Below are 24,784 nucleotides of genomic sequence, written 5' to 3' on the forward strand. Positions count from 1 at the left end.
AAGTAGCTGGTCAATGTTAACCATCCCCAAGTCGATCTCTTCTCTCCTCAGCCTGGGAGAAGTGTCACCTGCTCAGCTGGCTCTGTAGATGACAGCTGATGAAGACACAAGCAGTAATGAAGTCAGGATGCCACTGCAATGAGAACACGCCAAAGATACCCTCTAACAGATGCCAGCCTGTCATGTTTCCAAGAGGCGCGCACACACACACACACACACACACACACACACACACAAATCAGAACAACCAAAACCTATTGTGGCAAAGACGCCAAAGGTGGGTGAGTGGTTTCCAAGTCAGTGGAGTTCTACCTGCAGTTTCCTGAGTCTCCTGGGGGACATTGCTGCACAAAGAAAACATTTGATAAAGTTGTTTTGTTTTTCACAGGGTTTCTCTCTTTAACAGACTTGGCTGTCTTGGAACTCACTTTGTAGATCAGGATGTCCTCAAACATGAGATCTGCCTGCCTCTGCCGCCCAAGTGTTGGGATTAATAGGTGTGTGCCACCGCTGCCCAGCCAGTGAAGCTGTTTTTAAAAGGTGCCCTGTAGATCTGATGTGACATACAACAGGAAGACTTCCCAATGACTCCAGCTCTACAAGGTGACGCGCTCACCTTCTCCCCACCGGTGGCATCCCAGTTGGTCCAGCTCATGGACACATCACCCCTGTGCTGTTCTGGACTTTCTGGGTTTTTTTTTTTCTGCATGAACTCTGACCTGGTATATCTGGGGTAGTTTTTGGAATGGTCAGCTGGTGGAGATAAGCTATGCTAATTGGAACTGCTGTCATCTTGCCAATGGGAAAACTGAGGTTTGGTGACAGTTCCTAGGGCAGCTTTGAAGGACTTCCCCTCAATATGCACAGGGCTGCAAAGGGCTCCCTAAAATTCATCCTTTATAGCGAAACACAACCAGGGGACCCTTGGGAAGCAGGGGTCTGCTAAGTACCACTGAGCCTTACAAAGATGGATCTGTATAATTAATTTTAAAGGGACATTGAACTTGGTCTTTAAAATTTTCAGATATTTGTTTTTATTCAGTATATGCATTTTCTAAGAATTTTCTTACTCAGAGTAATTAAACATGTGTGGGAAAGGTGAGCAGAACTGGGGAGGGAGAAGGAGAAAATGAGCACACAGAGAAATGGGTAAAGATCAAGGGAACGATTAGAAGAAACGGAGGCAAAGATCAAGGAAACGATTAGAAGAAGTGAAGGCTCTTGGGTATCTGTAGGTTACTCCGCTGGGGGTAACTCTGCTTTGAAGAGGTAACTCTATTACAGTGCATGAAAGTTTAGTGTTTCTCCCCTTAAACTTACAAACCCTCTTATTATATTTATTTATTTATCATCTATGTGGAGAGGACACATGGTCTCTCTCTCTCTCTCTCTCTCTCTCTCTCTGTGTGTGTGTGTGTGTGTGTGTGTGTGTGTGTGTGTGTGTGTGCAGGGGAGTCCATTGCTACAGCTCACATCTGGAATAGAGCTGTGAATAGAGCTGTCCTTCCTTGCCTCCCCACTATGCTAGGTTGAAACTGTTGTCTAAAATAAAGCCTGGCTCTGTTAAGTTGTTTCGGTCCATTATTTTGTTAGGATGATATGGAAGTAAATACTGAAGCGAGTGGTTTCGATTTGTCTCAGTTCATTCTGGGCAGGAATCTTCAGGGTTGGTGTAGCGGCGTAAATGAAGGCAGACAGAAATTATAAGAATATATTCAGCTTTAATTAGGGAAAGACTCACAGAACCTGTGGTTCCAGCGGAGAATAGGAAAGCAGAAGGGGCGGGGGAGAGCACACCAGCAATATTTATTAGTAAAACAATATCCTCAGGCCACCCCGCCCTACAAGCAAGGTGATTGGCTGGGGCTACCCCTACAGGTTGGGTTTTCCTCCAGTCATCAAAGCCCTAAAATTCACATAAGATTTGCTTTACATAAACTGTCTCTCTCCATAAGGCTTTTCCAGAGGCAAATCTAGGTCCCATCAAGTAGCTGGTCAATGTTAACCATCCCCAAGTCGATCTCTTCTCTCCTCAGCCTGGGAGAAGTGTCACCTGCTCAGCTGGCTCTGTAGATGACAGCTGATGAAGACACAAGCAGTAATGAAGTCAGGATGCCACTGCAATGAGAACACGCCAAAGATACCCTCTAACAGATGCCAGCCTGTCATGTTTCCAAGAGGCGCGCACACACACACACACACACACACACACACACACACACAAATCAGAACAACCAAAACCTATTGTGGCAAAGACGCCAAAGGTGGGTGAGTGGTTTCCAAGTCAGTGGAGTTCTACCTGCAGTTTCCTGAGTCTCCTGGGGGACATTGCTGCACAAAGAAAACATTTGATAAAGTTGTTTTGTTTTTCACAGGGTTTCTCTCTTTAACAGACTTGGCTGTCTTGGAACTCACTTTGTAGATCAGGATGTCCTCAAACATGAGATCTGCCTGCCTCTGCCCCCCAAGTGTTGGGATTAATAGGTGTGTGCCACCGCTGCCCAGCCAGTGAAGCTGTTTTTAAAAGGTGCCCTGTAGATCTGATGTGACATACAACAGGAAGACTTCCCAATGACTCCAGCTCTACAAGGTGACGCGCTCACCTTCTCCCCACCGGTGGCATCCCAGTTGGTCCAGCTCATGGACATATCACCCCTGTGCTGTTCTGGACTTTCTGGGTTTTTTTTTTTCTGCATGAACTCTGACCTGGTGTATCTGGGGTAGTTTTTGGAATGGTCAGCTGATGGAGATAAGCTATGCTAATTGGAACTGCTATCATCTTGCCAATGGGAAAACTGAGGTTTGGTGACAGTTCCTAGGGCAGCTTTGAAGGACTTCCCCTCAATATGCACAGGGCTGCAAAGGGCTCCCTAAAATTCATCCTTTATAGCGAAACACAACCAGGGGACCCTTGGGAAGCAGGGGTCTGCTAAGTACCACTGAGCCTTACAAAGATGGATCTGTATAATTAATTTTAAAGGGACATTAAACTTGGTCTTTAAAATTTTCAGATATTTGCTTTTATTCAGTATATGCATTTTCTAAGAATTTTCTTACTCAGAGTAATTAAACATGTGTGGGAAAGGTGAGCAGAACTGGGGAGGGAGAAGGAGAAAATGAGCACACAGAGAAATGGGTAAAGATCAAGGGAACGATTAGAAGAAACGGAGGCAAAGATCAAGGAAACGATTAGAAGAAGTGAAGGCTCTTGGGTATCTGTAGGTTACTCCGCTGGGCGTAACTCTGCTTTAAAGAGGTAACTCTATTACAGTGCATGAAAGTTTAGTGTTTCTCCCCTTAAACTTACAAACCCTCTTATTATATTTATTTATTTATCATCTATGTGGAGAGGACACATGGTCTCTCTCTCTCTCTCTCTTTCTGTGTGTGTGTGTGTGTGTGTGTGTGTGTGTGTGTGTGCATGTGCGCAGGGGAGTCCATTGCTACAGCTCACATCTGGAAGCCAGAAGACCAGTTGATCCTCTCTTACCATACAGGTCCAGGGATCAAACTCAGGTCATCAGTTTGGGTGATAGGAGTCCTTACCTGCTGAGCCAGTCTATCAGCCCAAAGCCTGTAGACTTTTTTGTGGTTTATTTAACTTTTATTTTATGTGCATTTGTGTCAGATCCCCTGGAACTGGATCTTCAGACAGTTGTGAGCTGTCATGTGGGTGCTGGGAATTGAACCTAGGTCCTCTGGAAGAGCAGTCAGCGCTCTTAACCACTGAGCCATCTCTCCAGCCCCGCCTGTAGACTTTTTGACAGGACACTGAGCTTCTGAGCCCTGTTCGTATTAGAGTTCTATTACAGGATACCCTGTTCTTTGTCCCCAGCCTAAGTTGGAGTCCTACGTCTTACACCCTGCCCTACACAGAAGAAGCCCCGTGGCTTTCAAGTAGGGTACCTCCAGTGATGATCCCTATTTCAAGACCAGCTGCCTGAAATTCAAACCATGATCCCAGGGCAGAGCACCAGAAACCAGAGAAACCAGCATCCCTGGGGCACAAACAGTACAGGGCCAGGTGGTCAGTACATTGCTACTTCTAGTGTTTGTATTTCATAGGGACCAGCCCTGGGGAGCATTTTCTAAGCTGCCTTACAGAAACTGCTTTCCAGACTCTAGGTGTGTGTATGTGTGTGTGTGCAGACTCTAGGTGAGTATAGTGTACCTGGGTCCAGACTCTGGGTGAATGTATGGTGTGTGTGTGTGTTTGTGTGTGTGTGTGCAGACTCTAGGTAAGTGTGTGTCTCCAGACTCTAGGTGTGTGTGTGTGTGTGTGTGTGTGTGTGTGTGTGTGTGTGTACAGACTCTAGGTGAGTGTAGTGTGCCTGGGTCCAGACTCTGGGTGAATGTATGGTGTGTGTGTGTGTGTGTGTGTGTGTGCAGACTGTAGGTGAGTGTGTGTGTGTATACAGACTCTAGATAAGTGTGTGTGTCTCCAGACTCTAGGTGTGTGTGTGTGTGTGGTATGTATGCATCCATGTAGGCATATGCATGTGTTTGTATTTATGTGTGGAAGCCTGAAGTCAACCTCCGCTGTCTTCCTTGGTCACTGTCTACCTTATTTATTTAAAGACAGGTCTCTTTACTGAACCTGAAGCTTATACATTCAGAGAAGGCCAGGTGGCCATTAAACTCCAGGGATTCTCCTATCTCCACCCTTCCCTTGCCCCAGAACTGGGCTAGAAGCCCATGCCACTGCACCCATTTCTAAGACAAATGCCAGAATCCAAACTCAGGTCCTCACGCTCTTGTAGCAGATGCTCTACCGACGGAGGCATCTCCACTGCCCCTGGGTGAGGCTTTTCTAAGTAACACAGCACGATCCATCCGGGCTGCCAGGCTTTCCTGTCCTTGTTCCCCAAGCCCTCCAAGCACCCACAACCCTCGTGATTAGCTAGATAGGAGCCACCATAGACTCCCAAAAATACCTGTGTACCAATCAAAGCCCAGATCATGAAGTTCCTGATCTCCATGAAAAGAGGTGCCCTGACCCCACATCTACCCCATTCCCATGCCTGCTGCAATCTGTCGGGTCTTAGTGACATAAATCTTCCATGCTCCAAGTGGCAAGAGCTTCCATTCCAGGAGCTGAGAGAAGATACCTGAAGCTGGGCAGACCTTTATCTAGGGACTGGTGCTGCTGAATAATGAATTCAGTGTGCATTCCCAAGCCACTGGCTGGGTGTACAACACACACACACACGCTACACACATGCTGGGCTGACAGCTCAGAGGGGCGGGGCTGGCAGGGCTGCACGGCTCTGCTGAGCTGAAGAAGCAGCTCGCTGTGGTTGCCTTGGTCTCTGTGGGCAGCATCAGGAGGAGGCGGCAGCAGCCGGAGAAGAGGGAGGTGTGTGAGCTGCACTCAACCAGCTTGCTCCTTCCTGCTGCTCTGCCTGGCACTGCCCAGGCTCTCCCTGCCAGTATGGCCCTGATCGTCCACCTCAAGACCGTCTCAGAGCTGCGAGGCAGAAGTGACCGGATCGCCAAAGTGACTTTCCGAGGTAGGCAAGCCCCTCTCTCTGGGGAACCCCAGGTCTGCAAACTGACTCAGTCCATATTCTGTGAGTTGATAGAGACGGGAGAGGACTGGGAGGAAGGGTGGCAAAGTTCTAGCAGGCATAATGGTTATAAGGCTTTTTAAGTGTGGTCCCATGTGCCTGGCCTGACTAGCCTTGAGGTTTTCTACAATCCTCCAGGCCAACACACCAGTGTCCTGGCAGAATGCAGATTCTTGACTCAGTGAGGCAGAAATGAGGGGGTCCATGCCCACAACCACACAGATTCAAGACATGGGCCCCAGCACAGCCTTCCTGGGACCCGTCCTTCTCTTCCCCCACAGACTGGTGTCTGCCTGCTGAATAGGAGTCTGTGCCTGAAAGGACCAGAGTGGCTGGCAGAAACTGGCAGCCAGCGGCACTCTGCCCTCTGGTGCTCTGAGGGTACTGGCCTTCCTCAGACCTCTGATGTCGCTAGACAGGGACATTACTCCAACCTCTCCTCCTAGCCTCCTTCAGCTCATGGATTACGACCTACTGTGTACGGAATCTGGGGTCTGACGTGAGGCAGGCAGACCCCAGTCTGAAGAGCTACATCTGGCAGGGCCTGGGAAGCAGTTAGCAGGCTGGCACAATGGGTGTATGGTGCAGACGGGCAGGGGACGTGAGTACTGTAACCAAGGCTGGGAGCTAGCGCTTGGGGAAGACTTCTAGGAGCAGACACTGCTCCCCTGCTGGCTGAGGGATGAGCAGAGGGAGCAAGCAAAGGGGATTGATGACAGGAGAGGTAAAAGGAACAGTGTGCCCCGAGGCCGGGAACAGAGCTGGAGAAGGGAGAGACAGAGGTGAGGAGCTGAAGCTGGGCATCACCCAGGGTATCTGGCAGCCCCCTGAAGAGTCAAGTAGAGAAAGACAGGGCCAGGTTTGCCTCTGTGCCCACCAACCTCGGCAAATAACAGTTCAACCTGCCTAGCCACAGGAAAACCCTCTGGTCCAGGGCTGTCTCAAACAGCCTTTGGATAAAGCCAATGTACTCTCCACTGTGACATCTTCTCCTCAGAGGGGTTGAAGGGAAGGAACTATGGCTCAGGATGTACATTGCCTCTACAGGTCTGCCAGGGGTTAGGAGACATGGCGAGTCACTAGACGTCCCTCTAGGCAGCTGCCTCACCCACACAGGCCATGGGCTCTCCACCTGCACAGCCTGCTGGTCACAGGGCTGGGTCAAGGTGGAAGTTCCAGCTGTGTCTGCTGGCAGGAGGGAGGCAGGCAGAAGGGACCTGAGAGTGGGCTGGGCCACCTACTGCTTTGCAGGACGTCCTGGTGGCGGCTTGCTCTCTGCAGTGCCACCTGCTGGCTGATGCTGGCTTTAGGAAAACAAGTACATCCTTCAGTCTGGGGCCTGGCCTGTGCTCCACATGTGGCCCTGCACTGGGCTGCTTAGCTCTTGGTTGCCTGGTGGCTACAGTGTGACAGGCCAATCTCCTTCACAGAAAGAGAGACTTTCAGGAATTAGTGGAGGGGTGGGGCTAGTGGTCCAATAGTCAGGTCTTCATCCTGTCTACCCAATCTTGTAATCTCTTTGATCTCTTCTGGGATCCACAAGGAGTAGACATCCTGTCCATCAGAGTCTCACAATTTGGGTGTGGGCAGTATGGGGAGTTGAACCCAGGGCCTCCGTTAACCATTCTATCTCTGAGCCATACATGCCCCAACCTTTTCTAGGCTTGAATTCACTCTGGCCCAGGCAGGCCTTGAACACACACCTTCCTGCCTCCTCCATAGCTGAGATTACAGGCTTGTCCCACCAGGCCCAGCTTCCGCCTCTTCCATAGAGCTGCAAGGCCAAACACCCAGGCTGACTGTAGCCCAGGCCTCCCCATTTGCAGGTTGTCAGAGGTAGAGCTCCTGCAGCAAGAGGTGAGGGGTGGGAGGAAGGGCTACGGAAGAGCACAGTCAGATCTCCGCAAAGAGAAAGCTCAGACATTCACCAGATGCATAGCAGGTGGCAACCATGGGCACCCCAAACACCAGCGTACACTGCCGTTCCTGAGGGACTTGACCAGCACATTCTCTCCTGACATCTACAACCAATGTCCAAGCCACACTGTGTTGGGGAGGGATGAGAAAATAGAGTAGCTTCCAATAAAGCAGGTGGCAGAAGGGGTAAGCGGCCAGCATGGGGCCTACGGGTGTAGGAGAGAAAGACCCTGTCCTGAGGAGTTTGCAGGGAAACAGGCAGGCATGAACTCCACCCTGCCTCACCCACCTGGGCCTCTCAACAGCAAATAGGACAGGGCAGCCCCATTGCGCTGAGAGGCCTCCAGCCTGCAGGAGCCATCTCCAGAGGAGGTCAGCTGGAGGATGCTTGTTGGCTTCCCGTTTCTCTGCTCTTACTTCAACTCGAATCATGGAATATGGGGTGGGAGTGTCTGTCTGCCTGCCTGTATACCTTTCTGTCTGTGCGCAGCCCCTGCCTTCCCCCGGCTGCTGAGATCCCAGCGTTAGGCTGTCATCTCTATACCCCTCTCTGGAGCCTTCTTGCCAAAACACAAGCTTGAGGATTTTCCAGACTTGCACTGTCCACCTGGACTTCTTGCTGGTACCAAGGTTCTCTGTAGCAAGGCTTCCCATGGGGGTTCATCTTTACACTCCTTTACATCCCAAATCCCCAACTTCTATCCTGCTACACTGAATGTCCAGCTGGTTCCCAAGATGCCAAGGACTTTACACCTTCCTGCCTGAGACCGCGTACTTCTTTGTCGTACAATGACCCCCATCTTCCGTCTTACAATGTCCCTGTTATGCATACTTCAAGGCCCAGCTCATGTGTCACCTCCAGGAAGCCCTCCCTTTCCCTTCCACACCCTGTATACCCTCCTATAGCTCTGTCACCCTTCTGCTGTGGGTACAGGCCGCACTCTGGGAGCCGTCCTACCTCCTGAGAACCCTTGAGACAGAGGGCAGATCTCAGCTGAACTGCTAACTATCCTCCGTAAGAAACGGCTTCTTTCCTTGCCGTCTTCACTGGCTGTTTGTTGCTGTTCTGAGACAGGATCTCATGTCGCCCAGGCTGGCCTTGAACTCACAATGTAGCTGAGCAAAACAGGATTACAAACGTTAGCACCATGTACCACACTTCTCAATGTTTAACGGGTTTAAACTCTTCCACGGTGGCCCTGTCGGTCCCTGACTCAACCCAGCTGTGACTGTCACCAGGATTTTACACTGCAGGGAGCACCAAACTGAAAAGAGGTCTCATGAACCAAGAGCCAAGATCCCTGGCTCCATTCCTCCCATCAGCTTCCAGCTCAGAGAAGCCTCAGGGTCCCAGAGGAAGAGACCTCATCCTCCAGCAAATGTTGGGGGTGGTCCAGCCAAGGAACCATGTGTCTCAGAGCCCTAGCAGTCGAGGAGTGCTTCCTGTAAGGGGAGGCAGGGTTGGCTGGGAAAAGCAGCTCCTAGCTGAGTCTTGAACTGCATGTCTTTAAGTAGAGATTCAGGAGAGTGGAGGATGGAGTGTTGAAGGCAAAGCCACTCCAGATGAGGGGCTCACTGCCCCAGAGGCTGCTGGGTGAATTCCCAGCCAGAACAAGAGCTGGGAAGCCAGCCCTGCTGCTAGAGGCAGGGGAAGGGAGGTGGTGACTGTGTCCTGAGGAAAAGATTGCCCCTAGACTTTGTTTTTCTTGTTCAATATGACTTCTTTCTAGAAACTTCCCTGCCGTCCCCAGTTAGGGAAGCAGAGTATTCAAGGCCCCACCCTCATATTTTCCTGGATGCCCAGGCCACTCAGGCACCTGTGCTCTTGGAGGATGGGGCAGGTGGTTCCTCTTTCTGGGGGCAGCAGACAGAATGGCTCCCCGAGGACAGCAACTGCAGCCTGTGGCAGGAATGGGTACAGCTCTGTGCCTTGATATGGACACAAGGAATGTGCCCACAGTACCCTCCACTTCCCAGCACGGGGGTGTGGGGGTGCTCCCTCTCGCCAGGATGGTGAGTCTCCTCCCACTCCTTCCTTCCTCTCCCTCCTCCCTCTTCTCCTTCCCTCCCCCTCCCTTCTTCCTTCTCTCCCTCCTCCTCTTCCCCTTGCCTCTTTCTCCCCCTCTTCCCCTTCCCTCTTCCTCTTCCTCTTCCCTTCCCTCTTCCTCCTCCTCTTCCCCTGAGCAAGCCCAAGTCATCCCCTAGGCCTTACCGCTTTGACAGGAGAAGGTATTCTCACGCTATGAAATGACTGTTAAATTGTCTTCTGCTACAAAAGCACTCAGTGAAAGCTGCTGGAAATGTACGGGGAAATGGGGAGCGAGAACGAGAGATGACTTGCTAATGATCCCCGAGAGTGGGAAGCTAGCTTATCCTGTCCATCTTTACTGGGTATGGAAAAAGCTACCTTTCTCCACCTACACCCATTCCTGGGACATATATATAAGCTTCAACCATTAAGAGGAGGGAGAATCACCCCAGCCAGTTTCCACACCCCTCAACTCATGGCCAGTCTTGCTTGCGAACCCTCCCCTTGTAATTCCCTCGTGCCAATTATGTTGAAAAAATACATGTGTTATTTCACCTAGGAGGGTTTAAAAAGCCCACATATTTTATGGTTCCTTAAAATGAAAACTTCTTTACTACTGCCAAACGCTCGGTCCATGTCCATTTCCTTTGTCTCCTCAATGTTGGAAACTGTTTTCCAGTTCACTAAAAGCTTCATTTTAATGTGTCTTGTAAACCTAGTAATTAATCATCCATTCACTCATTCTTTCGTTCATCCACAAATGGTATTTGAGAACCATCCGCGTGCCAAGCACTGCTCTAGACCCTGGGAGGGCAGCAAGGAGACCTTCAAGTGGAAGGGCAGTCCTGGCACCGTCACTGTGAGTGCACAGAGGATTTCAGAGAGGGAGGCCCAGGGGCCAGGGCAGAGCATGGCCAGGGAAGCATCCTGGAACCAGGAGATAGGCAGCCCTGACAAGGTAGGACAAAGGCAAGAGACAGTGCCAACCCAGCCACTCTGCAGCCAGCTAGAGGCTCCAAAGTGGGTGGAGTCTGGGTGGGATTTCAGTGTGGATGGATACACTGCAAGAGAGGTGTCCTTGAGGGACAGGGACAATCTTCACAGGACAAGCCTACAGAATGAGCTAGTCTGGGGCTGGAAAGGGGGCTCAGTGGTTAAAGAGCTTGCCACACAATTGTGAGAACAAGTTTGGAGTTCCAGAACCCATATAAATATAAGGTGGGCACAGTGGCTTTCCTGTAATTCCACACCGGGACCGCAGAGACACGGATTTCCAGAGCAAACTAGACAGGGAGACTAGCCATATGGGCAAGCTCTGGGCTTTATTGAAAGACTGTTTTAATGAATAAAGTGGGTGAGAGATACAGGATGAATCCTGACATCGACCTTGGGCCTCCACAAGCAAGCACATGTGTGTGCCCATACACATGCAAAATTACAGATACGTGTAAAAATGGAAAAAGAAGAAAAGATTGGCGCGGTGTTGGGGTGCGGAGATGAGCCAGGGGTCCAGGAACTGGGAGTGCGGTATAGAGGCCGGAAAACACCAAATAGTGGTTCAGTGGGTCTTGGTCATACAATGAAGCCTGAAATTTTTGCCAAGAGGATGTGGGGATAAATATGGTGGTAGGTGGGAGAATAGGAAACTGAGATCTGGTTCAAGAAAGAACATTCCATTTGATTCCAGACTACAAAAAGGAAACCAGGGCAGGGTGCAGCTAGGGCTGCCGGATAGACTGAAATGGTGGCCTGGTCTTCAGAGTACAGGCAGCCCAGAGACTGTGATTGAGGGGCAGGAAAAGATGCTTCTGGATAGAGGGCAGATGGGGCTCATGGACTTGGATTTGCATTTGGAGAAGCAGGGGTCAACAGACTCAAATAGGTCTCCCTATTTGATCATCCCTGTCCTAGGCTCTCCGATGACCCAGGAGTTCTACTGTGGATGGGGAAACAGTGGGAGCTAAAATGGTACTTGGAACAGATTTGCGGCTTTGGGGGTGTCCTCCTCTGTTCTCCTGCCTGAATCCTGGCAGTCACAGAGACATCTGGCCCAAACTCCTGGAGCTGTCAGCATCCTTGTGGGCATCCCCAGGGCTGGAGCCTGACCACTTCCAGAGGCAGCTGGTACTGTGCAGTCCTGACACAGGTGCAGGCAATGACCCCACCCCCCGAGACTACGATGCCTCCCCAGCCCTTTAACTGTCCTCAGGGTGTCCCTACACTCCATTCTCCCTGCTATAGAGAGAACTATGGACACCGAGATTCCGCTGAGGATAATCCATTCTCAGCTCAGACCTGGCTGAATGTCGGGGCACCCACCTCAGCAAGCAGCAACCATCACTGGAGGAAGGAATGCAGCCTCCCATACTACACAAGGGAAGACAGCCATAGTGCCCTTGTGGACATGCAGTTCTCACATGTGTCTGGAGGGTCTCCTAGGACAGAATGTCCTGTGATTCTCTCAACCCGTTAACTGCTTTCTGCCTGGACAGATCCACCTCCCAGGTGTTTTATGTTTAGAGATCTTCTTAGTTTGCCTTCATTGTTTTTTTTTTAAATTTTTATTTTCCATGAGTATTGGTGTTTTGTTTGTGTGTAAGTCTGTGTACTGTGTGTGTCCCGGGTACCCATAGAGGCCACCAGAGAATGACAGATGTAAACCACCATGTGAGTGTTTGGGAATTGAACCCGGGCCCTCTGGAAGAGCAGCAGCTGCTGATCTTAACCACTGGCCATTTCTTCAGTCCTTGCTTGCTTCTTTTAAAAATGTGAATGTTTAGGATAAAATCAGCATTGTACTTGTAGCAGTATTTTTACTCCATTTGAGAATGGAAAAGCATTCGCTCTCCCATCACGCACCTGCATAGAATGAGTTCTCTGTTCTCCGTGCAGCTTGCAGATCGCTAGGGTCACAAACTCCTCCATCTGTGTCTGGATTGGGAGAACCTAGCTCCCGGCATCTGCTAGCCCCACCCCAGGCTCCAAGACAGCACCTTCCCCTTCTCTGCCTCCATGGTCCTGCCTGAAGAGTGGGAACCAGTGACGTCAGTACCCTGGAGAAGGACTGAGCCAAGTTAGAGAAACAGAGTTTAATAAGTTCATCTATACCTAAAAATCCCTGCCCTAGCCCTGCCTCTCAAGCGAGCCCTGAGGGGTCTGACTTTCTGGGTGTTGGCGGGTGAGGAAGAGGAGAGGAATGGGTGATAAAATGACTCTTGAGTAAGTGTAATAATGACAGAGGGGCCTTGGCTTAGCTGCGACCTGGAGACCCAGGGAGTCTCTAGTCTGCTGCACCTGTCTCTGTGAGCAGCTGGTTTTCAGAGAGGACATTATTTAAGGAACTTGCAGAGTATCCTTTTGGGGGAGGGAACTTATTTTGAGTTGAATTTCTTTGTCATACTGTGCCACCACCTGTCAATAAGAAAGCAAAGAGCGCTCTGTGTAAGAAAACGAGGGGTTGTTCCCAAAGAAAATTACCAACAAGCAGACAAGAAAATCATTAGGGAGACGGAAGATCTGACACATCCCTCCACCAGCGTCACTCTAACTAACAGGGTTTTCTGAGATATTAAGCCTCAAAACTGAGGGCGACACCTTTGTCTGACAGATCTGTGGCGTGTTTGCTGTGACAGGCAGCGTGCTGAGGAGCTCAGGGATCACTACATCGCACAAGTCTGACATCGGGCTGCGAGATGGTTCTGTAAGCTTGGCGGCCTGAGTTGGGTCCACAGAACCCACATGGGGTGGACGGAGAGAAGCAACTCCAGAATGCTGTCCTCTGACCTCCACACGTGTGCCACAGCGTGTGTAACCACATACACATATCTTCCATTCATACTATTAACTAGGGGGATTAGAAAGACTGACATGGTGTGAACTCTCAGGGGAGTCTTTGACAGTGAGATAGTGTCGTCTACAGATGTGCTGGGCTGCATTCATAACTACTGTGGACCGCAGGTAGCACGCGGGCCTCAGATTGGACACATCCACACAGAGTATGTTCTTTGACCAGAATGAAATTAATTATAAAACCAATAGCAATGGGATATATTTAAAAGCCCTGGATATTTGAGAATTAAATGGTAACCGTCTTTCTAACCTGTGGTCAAAGAAGAGCACAAAGGAGAAATTAGAAAACACTGGTGGGTGGGGCTATAACTCAGTGGGGGAGCACTCGCCTGATGTGCATGCCACTCCTGGTTTGAGCCTTGACTCTGCCCCACGAGGTGCAGAGGCAGAGAGAGGAGCTGCCACACAAGTGTAGGACTAGAGTTCAGGTCCCCAGTACCCACGGAAAAGCCAGAGAGCCGTGCAGATCTTGCAATCTCAGCACTCAAGAAGCAGAGACAGGAAGCCCCAGGGGGAGCCAGCAGGGTAGCTGAGTGGGATCTACAAGCTCAGGTTCAGGAATGGAGCCTGAGTCCTTAGAGTGAAAAGCAACTAAGGAAGCCGCCTCTGTGTGTGTGTGTGTGTGCGTGTGCGTGTGCGTGTGCGTGTGTGTGTGTGTGTGTGTGAGAGAGAGAGAGAGAGAGAGAGAGAGGACAATGGCTCTCATAAGCAGAGACATTAAATCCCTTCACAAATAGTGGCCAAAGGAACAGCAATATAGAAGGATAGTGCATCACAACAAATGAGTTTTATCCTAGGAAAGCAAAGTCCTCTTTAAAATTATGAAGTCAAAGCCTTTCACCGTGTAAGTGGAAGAAATGAGAAAAGCTGCACACTTGGTTCTACCCACCGTCCCACAAAATCGTGTGGCAAAATCCAATACCCACTCAGGATAAGTACTCTCGGCAAAGCAAAAATAGAGCATTTTCTTCAGTCAGGTAAAGGACCACCCCAAACTACCCAGCTAACACCGCACTTACTCCACAAAGCCTGAACATTGACATGAAATACAGCACACCAAATACAGACAAAATGTGTCTGTGGGAACAAAGGTCACAGTGGTGAAGGCGCCAGTTCTCTGTAAATTAGTGCTGTATAGTGCGAGCACAGTCCTAGCAAAAGTACAACAGCCTGCTTTGTAGACACTGGAGATGATTTTAAAATTGTGTGAGATGCAGAGGATCTAGAATAGCCAAAAACACCTTAAAAACAGAAGTTTGGGAGTCTCTCCATTTTGTAAAAGCCTCTAAAGTCATAGGGACCAAGTCGGTAACACCAGCCTAAGAAAGCAGACACTCAGGAGGCAGATGCAGGTGGATCTCTGTGAGTTCAAGGCCAGCCTGCTCTACATAACGAGTTCCAGGACAGCCAAGGATACATGGGAAGACCCTGTTTCAAAAAGAGGGGGAGGGAAACTGGAGGGATGGTTCTGAAGTTGGGTGCTTGCTGTGTAAACATGGGGACCAGAGTTCAGATCCCCACGCCTGTGTGGTCTCACAAGCACCTGTAAGCCCAGGACAGAGGGAAGCAGAGACAGGAAGACTGTTGGAGCTTGCTGGCTGTCAATCTAGAGAAAAACAAACGAAGTCCTTTCATTGAGGACCCATGCTTCAAAGGAGTAACATGGAAGGGGATAGAGGGGGACTCATGATGCTCTTCTCTGGCCTCTGCACATGCGCACAGGCACGCAACATGCACATAGGCAGATATTAATGAAATGCCAAACAGCTGCTTTTTTGCTTTGTTTTGTTTTTTGTTTTTCAAGACAGGGTTTCTCTGTAGCGTTGGAACCTGTCCTGGAACTAGCTCTTGTAGACCAGGCTGGCCTCGAACTCACAGAGATCCGCCTGCCTCTGCCTCCCAAGTGCTGGGATTAAAGGTGTGCACCACCACCGCCTGACTTTTTTTTTTTCCACGTTGCTAATTCGTTTGTGAAATAGAGCCATCACTTTGGAAGCTTCTTGGCAGTTTCTGATAAACTTACACAGATAACTATCCATTGTGGCTGAGGTTCTGCTCTTAGGCATTTCCACGAGAAAAGTGAAATTACATGTCTACAAAAGAAGGTGTTGAAAAAGTCACAGCAGATTTACTCATAATTACTCATAATAATGAGTAAATAATAATTTACTCATAATAATCCCAGTTTGCTTTCTATTGCTGTGATATAACACTAACTAAAAGCAGCATGCAAAGGGAAGGGCTTGTTTGGCATAGAGATTGCAATTTCATCATTGAGGAAGCCAAAACAGGAACCTGGAGGAGGCGGGAACTGAAGCAGAGGCCATGGAGGAAGGCTGCTTACTGGCTTGCTCAGCCTGCTTCCTTATCTACAGCAGGACCACCTTCCCATGGGTGGCACTATCCACAGTGGGCGGGTGTACCAGGCTTTTTCTTTTGGGTCACCTCCCAGCTCCCAAATCATGACACAGAGACTATTACTAGTTTTGAATGTTCAGCCTTAACTTAGCTCTTTTCTCGCTAGCTCTTATAACCTAACCTGTTTCTCTTCATCTACACTTTTCCTTGGGGCTTTTTACCTTTGTGTTTTCTGTGTATCTTACTTTTCTGCTCTCTCTGTATCTGGCTGGCAGCTGCCTGGCTTCTTGCTCTGGGAATGTCCCTTGTTCTCTCCTCTCTACTTCTTTTATTCCCCTCTTCTCCTGAGTCTAGATTCCTCCTAGTTATTCTCTCTCCCTGCCAGCCTTGCCTGTCCTTTCTCCTGCCTAGCTTTTATCCGGTAGGCTCTTTATTAGAACAATCGGGTGCCTTAGGCAGGCAAGGTGAAACAAATACAACACACCTTTACATAATTTATCAGATGCAGCACAAACAAATGTAACACCCCTTTCCACAGTTAAAGAAATAGTCTGCATCATAAACAGATGTAATAAATCCTTGCCCAGTTAATAAAATAATATTCCATAACAGGTGGGACTCTCCCATAACAATCGATCCTCGAGAAAACGCTGCCCCGCAGTCGTCCCACAGGCAAATTTGGTGGAGGTAATTCTTCAATTGAAGCTCCATTTTCCCAGGTCACTTCAGTGGACAAAACAAGCAAAGATAACTGTCTAGCATAATAAGACACTCTCAGAAGCAACCTAAAAGTCTATGAGCAGAACAGCCCAGCACGTTGAGTTTACCCATACAATAGAATATTACTCAACAGTGAAAATCCACCATGTGGATGAGATCTCTAAACGAGGATCGAAAATAACAAGGAAAAATGCATCTCTGTTTAACACGTACTTCTCTCTGGTCAGAATTTCCTAAGTAATACACTGGAACTATTTACATTTATAAGTATTTATGTTAGTGTGCATTATTATAGTCTAGCGACAGTTAAAAGTATATCAGAAGATTAAATGTGGATTAAATGCAAATGTCACAAGATTTTATACAAGGGATTCTAGCACCCATAGGTTTAGATATCCATGGGAAATTGGTTCCAGGCCCCTCAGACACTGAGAATAGCTATACTGATGTATGCAACAATATAAATCAGAAAAGAATTGACTAAGAGAAGCCAGACACACATCTGGGGGCTGGAGCAATAGCTCAGCTGATAAAGCGCTCGTCTTGTAAGCACAAGGGCCTAGGGTTAATCCTAGAACCCACCAGGCATATACTTAAAATTCCAGTGTAGGGAGGCAAAGACAGGAGATTCTGGGGCTCTCAAGTTCCAATGAGAGACCCTGTCTCAAAAGAGACAGTGAATGGCACTTAAGGAACAACTCCCAAGGATATCTTCCGACTTCTATATGTGCTCAGGCACACATGCTCCTGCACACACCCACATGCTCCTGCACACACATGTACCTACACCCATATCCTCCTGCACACTTATGTATCTGTTCACACATGCACCTGCGCACACATGCTCCTGCACACACATGCACATGTACATGTACCTGCACGCATCTGCACCTGCAAGCATATGTACACATGCTCCTTCACATGCATGCACCTGCACACACATGAACCTGCACACACATACACCTGAACGTACACATTCCTGCACACATATACACACATGCTCCTGCACACACATGAACAAATGTAACACATCTTTGCCTAGTTAAAGTAATAGTCTACAACAAAGCTGGGGAAAAATGGGGCAGGAAGGTAGTTCAGTGGTTAAGAGCAATTGTTGCTCTTACAGAGGACTTGGGCTTGGTTCCCTGCACCCACATAGTGACTCACACCCATCTATAACTCCACTTCCAGGGGATATGATGTCATCCTTTGACCTCCATGGGCATCAAGCATCCATGCTGTGCACATACGTGCAGGTCAAACACTATATACATAATGGGACAGAAACTGGAGCAGTTAGCTGCTGGCGGTGGCAGGTAAAAATTAGCTGGGAAAGGGTCTGGGGAATACTCTGAAGAGCTGAAAGTGTCCTATATCTTGACTGTGTGGTAATTAAACAAGTGCGTGCATTTATTAAGAGCCATTAAAATATACCCTTAAGATCTGTGAATCTAATTTTTACTTAGTTAAAAAAGAGTCATAATCACACTTAAAATACCTAAAACTTGAATAATATTACAGGTGAGTGAAAAATTGTTTCTAATTATATGCTGCTAAAATTACACTATAAATGTGATTCATAGTAGAGAAGACAACTTTTATATTTAGCATGTAACTTAAAGGCCTAAAGCAAAGACAAGACCATTCCACGGAATGATGACTGTATTCTACGTAGGTAATAAAATGTGTGCCCATGCTGTTCCAAAGACCCCCCTTTTCCCCATTTCATGGGTGAAGAGACTAAGTCAAGCAGAAGGACTTGATGGGGGCACAGACTAGCAAGTGGTAGAGCTGGCCCAAGAGCCACCGCATCTCCCAAACTCAGGACCGGAAGATGACTCAGCAGGTGAAGGCACTTCTGCTGCAAGACTGGAGATGTGGGTTTGGGTCCTGGAACCCTAGGAGGAGGGAACTGACCCCACAAAGGCATCTCCTGACCTCCACATGTACTTGTGGGGTGCACCCCCCATATTCACCATGCTTTCATACACAGTAATCATAAATAAAAAACTTTTAACCATCTATGCAATAGTCCTACACTCACAGCAACTTGATTTTATGCTCAGACTTGCTTCAAAAGCACCTCTTGCTGACTGTCCTAAGGTTCCAAGACACTGAACTGGTCCAGCATGATTATTGCCAGATTACAGGCGATGATTCTGAGTGGGACTACCAGTGCCAGGGCTCTGAGCCTTGATTGGCAGCTCTAGACCCACCCACCCCTGCCAAAGGCTGGCCTCTCCCTCACACTCAGAGCAGTAGTGCCCTGCCTCCTGGAGCTTGTCAGGGTAGCTGGCCTTCCAAGGAAGGCGACTGACTTGAAGTGGAGAGATTGAGAATGCAGCAGGACCTTCTCGGAGAACTCCTCAGGGGTAACAGAGGAAGCACCCGCCGCCAGGGGAGGAGAGGGGCCTGGAGGAGCTCTACCAGGTTCATCTCAGGAAACGCTTAGTGATTTCCTGACTTTAAGTAAAGCAAAGAAAGAATTAGGACTGGGCCAAGTGTCGAAGAATGTTGTGTTCTATCTCTCAGCTCACATGGAACAACAGTAGCTGGTTGTGGCAGGAGTTTGTCTTGGGTCTGTCTTGCACTATAGATGGTTACCAACCTACCGTGCACTCTCAGCAACAAAGCTCCTTTTTTTTTTTCAAGACAGGGTTTCTCTGTGTATCTTTGGCTGGCTTGGAACTTACTCCATAGACCAGGCTGGCCATGAACTTACAGAGATCCACCTGCCTCTGCCTCTTAAATGCTGGGATTAAAGGCATGAGCCACACCGTGCCCAGCTAGCACCAAAGCTCCTTTTGAGGTGTTTTTGTGGTTGTTTTTCTTAAGTACAAAGTTGTACCAGGCTGGTACTCTCAAACTCTCTATGTAACTGTGCTGGTTAGTTCTTGTCAACTGGACACAAATTAGAGTCACTTGGAAAGGCGGACCCTCAGTTGAGGAATTGCCACCATCAGATTGGCCTGTGGACATTTCTATGGGTATTTTCTTGATTAATGATGATGTGGGAGGGACCAGCCCACTCTGGACAGGTAGTCTTGGGTGTTTATGAAAGGAAGCTCTTCAGGCCATGAGGAACAAGCAGAGAGAAGAGTTCCTTTGCCGCAGCTTCAACCTCAAGGTCCTGCCTTGGCTTCCCATAATGCAATCTGTCTGCCAGACAAAAGCCCTCCTCTCCCCCTCCTCTCCCATGTTGCTTTTGGTCAATTTCTTTTTCACAACAGAGAACCAAACTCAGACAGTAGCTAAGGGTGACTGTGAACCCCTTCACTCTCCTCTGGGCAGTAGCTGAGGGTGACTGTGAACCCCTTTACTCTCCTCTGGACAGTAGCTGAGGGTGACTGTGAACCCCTTCACTCTCCTCTGGGCAGTAGCTGAGGGTGACTGTGAACCCCTTCACTCTCCTCTGGGCAGTAGCTGAGGGTGACTGTGAACCCCTTCATCCTCCTCTGGGCAGTAGCTGAGGGTGTCTGAGAACCCCTCGTCCTCTGGACCCCACTCAGGTCTTCCTTCGATAGCTGCTGAGGACAGACCTCTCATTTCTCCCATTACCATGAGAATTCAGGGTGCCACTCCCAGCTCCATCAGGACTCTTTCTCAGCTCACAAGCTTTGAAAATTTGCATACCTTCTCTCCCCGGAATTCCCAGCTCACCACCCAAGCCCTGGGAAGCCTGGAGTCTGTTATTCTGGTATCTGCCTTCATGCCTGGCTAACTCCTGCCTTGACCCGCTAGGCAAAGACTCATTTCCTCCCCATCTACCTTCTCTCTTCAAGCCAGCAGTCTAATTCTATCTTATATAAAAGCTTCTCCGCGCCCGACGCGTCTCTCCCTGTGGCTTGTAATAAGCTCTTAAAGGCAGCATCCAGATTCTAATTATCTCAGTTCAACGTCCCTCCGTGAAGGCTGAACGCAGGGCTGACCCAGGCCGGGGAGGGGGAGACCCCTTGCTGCCTGTGGAAATGAAGGAGCTTATGGGGCAAGCAGCCCTCTGGGCCTGTGTCTCGAGCAGGGCCAACTGGAAAAGGGAACTTAGTCTGCACAGGTGGCGTGTTTTGTGCTGTGCAGTCACCTCCCATAGGACGCTAGGACGTCAGTCACCCTGCACATAACACAGGCACACGGCACACCTGTATATAGGAAGCTAGCTGCAGGGTGGGTGTTTTTAAATGGCAAATGACATAAAGGCTCATTCTGTTAAGATCCTGAACCCAGTGAGTCGTGATGGGAACATCAGGTGGTGTGGGACTCACAACGCTGAGTTCTGCTCTGCCCTGACGGGCTGGGGAGGGAGTCGTTTCAAACCGCATAGCTCTGCCACCAGAGTGAGGGTGCTGTTCAATCTTCCAGCTACCCTCCCTCTCACCTGACCCCTCTCCACACAAGGAAGAGATGATTTTCTTTCAAGCTTTAATTCTCCATCGTCCCTGTGGCGAGAATGGGGTTTGGGTATTAGGATGTTTAATGGTTTGGTCCTGGGCCATTTAAAACGAAGCGGAAATGTCACTATCTGAGACGGGTGGTAGATGAAATGGATGGTAAGTGGAAATGAACTTGAGCACGATGCGGTTCACAGTCCCCAGTGATAAGCTGGAGGGGTGGAGAGCCCCTGGCTCTCCCCGGAGGAGACAGGACTGCTTGTTAATCCCCCAAAATGTGGCTCTTCCAAAGCAAGTCAGCGTGTGCTGTTTCCTTAACACACTGCTCCTTCCGTTGTTTCTGCATGATTTAAGCAAATATTTATTTGTATTTGTGTGACTATATTGCATGTATATAAGGAGAGAGAGTCCCACTCCCCTGTCTGAGACTTTTCCTCATGCCTTCATCTCCAGAACCCGAGACACTGAGGTTTTTAGTGCTTCTCCAGGTGGAGCTGAGCTGTGGTGTGTAGAGTCTACAGTGACTAATCTCACTGTATTTTATCTCCCCTCCCCGGGGCTGCGGGAAGCTACAGCGGAGTGCTTCATACAATTCAAAGCCAAGCCCGCCTTACAGGACCCCCACCTGCCCTCCCACAGCTGAGTGCCCCAGCTTTTCATTCCTGGAGATCCCTGAGCATTGCCCATATCCGAGGCTCATTAAGACCTTATAGGATGAAAAGGCCTTTGATTATTCAGAGCTGTGGGTCCTTGGGGAAGCCCAAAGCACAACAGCGCTCACCTGATTCTCTAGTTATATTGCGCGTGCTGCCCGAGGGAAAAATTAGCAGAGGCACAGAGCTCAAACGTCATGGCTCACGCTTCCTCCACCTCTGCTGGCTGCCATCGAATGCGTGGTGGAGCTTTATCTTTTCGATTTTTTTCCTGTGTTTTGTCCCTGGCTAGTGCTAAAGACTCTTTCTGTCTCATCTAGTCCAATCCATTTTCTGTGTATATTACTTCTCTGCTTCACAGCGTCGCCGTCATTATCTCAGATGCAACCAGGCAACCCTTTCTACATTTACCTGCCACACACACACACGCAGGCACGCGCACGCACGCACGCACGCACACTTGCACGCCCGCTTACTTGTTTCTGTTCACCCAACATTGAAACCCCTCACTTCCTAGTCAGGAACCAGCTCTACCCTGTGGCTTCCCCTTTTATGGTCCCTTGAGAGTGAGATCCTGGAGAAGTTTCTCATCCTCCCATCTAGAATCCCCATGGCCCTGTACATCAAGAATTCTAGTGACTATTTCTCATGGTGGTTTGGACTGCTAGGTGCCTTCACCTATCCCCATTAGCCTGCCCCCACTCTACAAATCTGATTCTTCCAGCCGCTTGGCCCAGACTGGACAAGTCTGGAAAGGTGATTTCACCATTTCCACTCAACAATCCCCATGTGAAGTGTGTAGATGCCAGGGTCCACTGTGGAGGGTGGCCTGAGACATGCATGCTTATCCACACCCTCTATTTCCTGTGCCAGCCGGAAAGGAGGGGCTAGCAGCAAAGCACAGGGAAGAAGCCCACTGAGCCTGCCTTTCTGCAAAGGGGGCACAGAGATGGAAAGACCATTGGTCACGGGTCAGGAGAGCCATAACCTGAGCACTGGCTGGTTGCTGGACGGTGGTGGCGCATGTCTTTTATCCTAACGTTCGAGAGGCAGAGGCAGGTGAATCTCTGTGAATATAAAGCCAGCCTGGTCTAATTACAGAGAGAATTCCAGGGCAGCCAGGCCTACACAGAGAAACTCTATCTCAAAAACAAAGAAGAGCTGTAGAGCTGGCTGGCTACTGGCTGGTTGTGTTTCCAGTTGGTTGAAGGTTTTTTTTTTTTCTTTTTCTCAGTTCAGACAGAAATCCTGAGCAGATAAAGTGTCGGTGCCCCTAGAATCCGCAGCCTGTGTCTTCAGCCCCAGCAGGTCCAGCTCCCACTGTCAGCCTCCGTGTCCCCTGCCCCCCAGCTGCCGCTCTTTGGGACTCTTCAGTAGTCATGCTCTTCACCGTGCTGCGGTTCTCCTCCGAACCACCTCAGAGCTACCAGTACTGGCTACTGGCCACTTCCAACACAAGCAGTCCCTAGCGTTACCAGCCATTGGTGCGTTCTTGCTCAACACACCAGTAGACTTCACCAACATACGTAGTAAAACGATCTGAGAGAAACTTCACTAGGCCAGGTGTGGTGGCCCGTGATTTTAACCGGGAGGCAGAGGCAGGCCTGCCAGAGCTATGCAGTGAGACCCAGTCTCAGACCAGGAAAAAAAGAGAAACATTATTAGGACTTCCTCGTGGTATGAGGGGAGCAGTCCACACACCACCCTAATGAGGGTGAGGTGGTGCTGCTTAGACAAAAAGGAGGGGCTCACGCATGCTCAGAGTCCTGTTGGCTAACTGCGGACTTTTATACATAGTTCTGCATGTCTGCCCAGGCATAGTGGGCCTGCCTGGGCAGCTTGGGGACCCAAATGGGGATACCAGAGGAACAAGTCACCGCCTGGGACTACACAGGGCGTCCGAGCAAATTCTCCCAGAGCAGTCCTCGATCATCTGTTAGGGGAAGTTGGGCCCTAATTCTTGGCCCAGGTTTTGTCTGAACAGAAGATTCTGGGGTGCCCGTGGATATAGTCACAGAAGGGGTTAGACCCCACAAAGCCCCACTAGTCTGCAGAGGCCCACTACCCCTATCAACTAGGCTTCTGCTGTGACAGCAGGGCTGGGGAGTATAAAAGAAGACCAAGGGGCCCCCAGGTACAACAGAAGAACCCCGGGGTCCACTCCTCTACTCTGGCTAGCCTGGGCCTTATCCTAGGTTTCAGTGTCCCATCTACAAAAACGGAGTTAATGGCATTTGGCTGCTAGAAGGTCAGATAAGAGGTTATGTGTGGGGACGTCCCTCATTCTGGGGAGAGTTGCACAGTCATGGGGTTAAATGCTGCTCTGATACCCTCAAGAAAGGTGTTGTATACATAATAAATAAATAAATAAATAAATAAATAAATCTTTTTAAAAAAAAAAAGAAAGAAAAGAAAAAAAGGTGTGTCCCCAGCTCACTGTCTAGACAAGTCTGACCTTACATTCTCCTCCATCCACAGGGCAGTCCTTCTACTCCCGGGTCCTGGAGAACTGTGAGGATGTGGCCGACTTCGATGAGGTAGAATATCTGCATCCCTGTCCCCTTTCCAGCAAGCTCTCCTCTCTGCCCACGCCCCCACCCCGGGTGGCTTGTTTGCAGCTTGCTTCATTGGAGTGACTTTCTGGGAGGAGGTGGTGGTGGGTGGTTGTGAAAGCCTCCACACAGCGGAAGCCCATCCAGTGAGTAACAGCTGGACGACCAGACCCAAAGCTGCTGCCAGATCTGGACCTCTTTGCTCCCTGTAGAGAAACTGCCACCAGAGATCTAACGTCAGCCCAAGACTCTCCAGGGCATCAGGGAGGGTTTTTCCTCAGTGTCTCGTGGTGTCCTTGGAGTAACCAGGCCACCAGGGCTTCTACGATGCCCTTCTCACATGGATTCAGCCTTTTAAGAGCATCAGATACTCATCCCTAAGTTCTCAGAACTTCCTGGTGGGAACATTGAAAGACATACGCACAGTAGTCCCCCTAGTTCATTTTCTTCTAAACCATAGACTCAGAATCATTGAATGTATAAAGCATTCGCTTTAGTTTATGGCACGTCATCTCCTCGGCCCCATGAGGCCCTGCTTATGTCTTTTGGTATGCATGTGCACATGTGTGTTTTTCTCACACACTACCATTCTAACGTAGGCAATGGAGTCCTTTTGGTTCTCTATACCTCCCTGCATGGTTTGGACTGCTATAAGCATATGTTTGTTTATTTAAATGACAATGTGTTAAATATTTTCTTTTCTACTTTTTCACTATATACTGTTTCTAAGTCCCATCTGTGTTACATAGCGCTG

At 49.2% G+C, this 24,784-nt stretch overlaps 1 protein-coding gene across 1 annotated transcript in view; it reads left to right on the forward strand.

Annotated features, from left to right (window-relative positions):
- Positions 1–5,431: 5,431 nt before the first annotated feature.
- The window catches only part of LOC121432879 (otoferlin-like), a 91,920-nt gene continuing 72,567 nt past the window's right edge, over positions 5,432–24,784 (forward strand). Inside the window, exons 1-2 of the mRNA XM_041631041.1 lie at positions 5,432–5,510; positions 23,957–24,015. Coding sequence (XP_041486975.1) covers positions 5,432–5,510; positions 23,957–24,015 — 138 coding nt within the window. The remainder of the gene's footprint in view (positions 5,511–23,956; positions 24,016–24,784) is intronic.

This window comes from Microtus oregoni, unplaced genomic scaffold (genome assembly GCF_018167655.1).
Source record: "Microtus oregoni isolate MIOR12 unplaced genomic scaffold, Mior012 000036F_ref0000092, whole genome shotgun sequence".
Classification (NCBI taxonomy): domain Eukaryota; kingdom Metazoa; phylum Chordata; class Mammalia; order Rodentia; family Cricetidae; genus Microtus; species Microtus oregoni.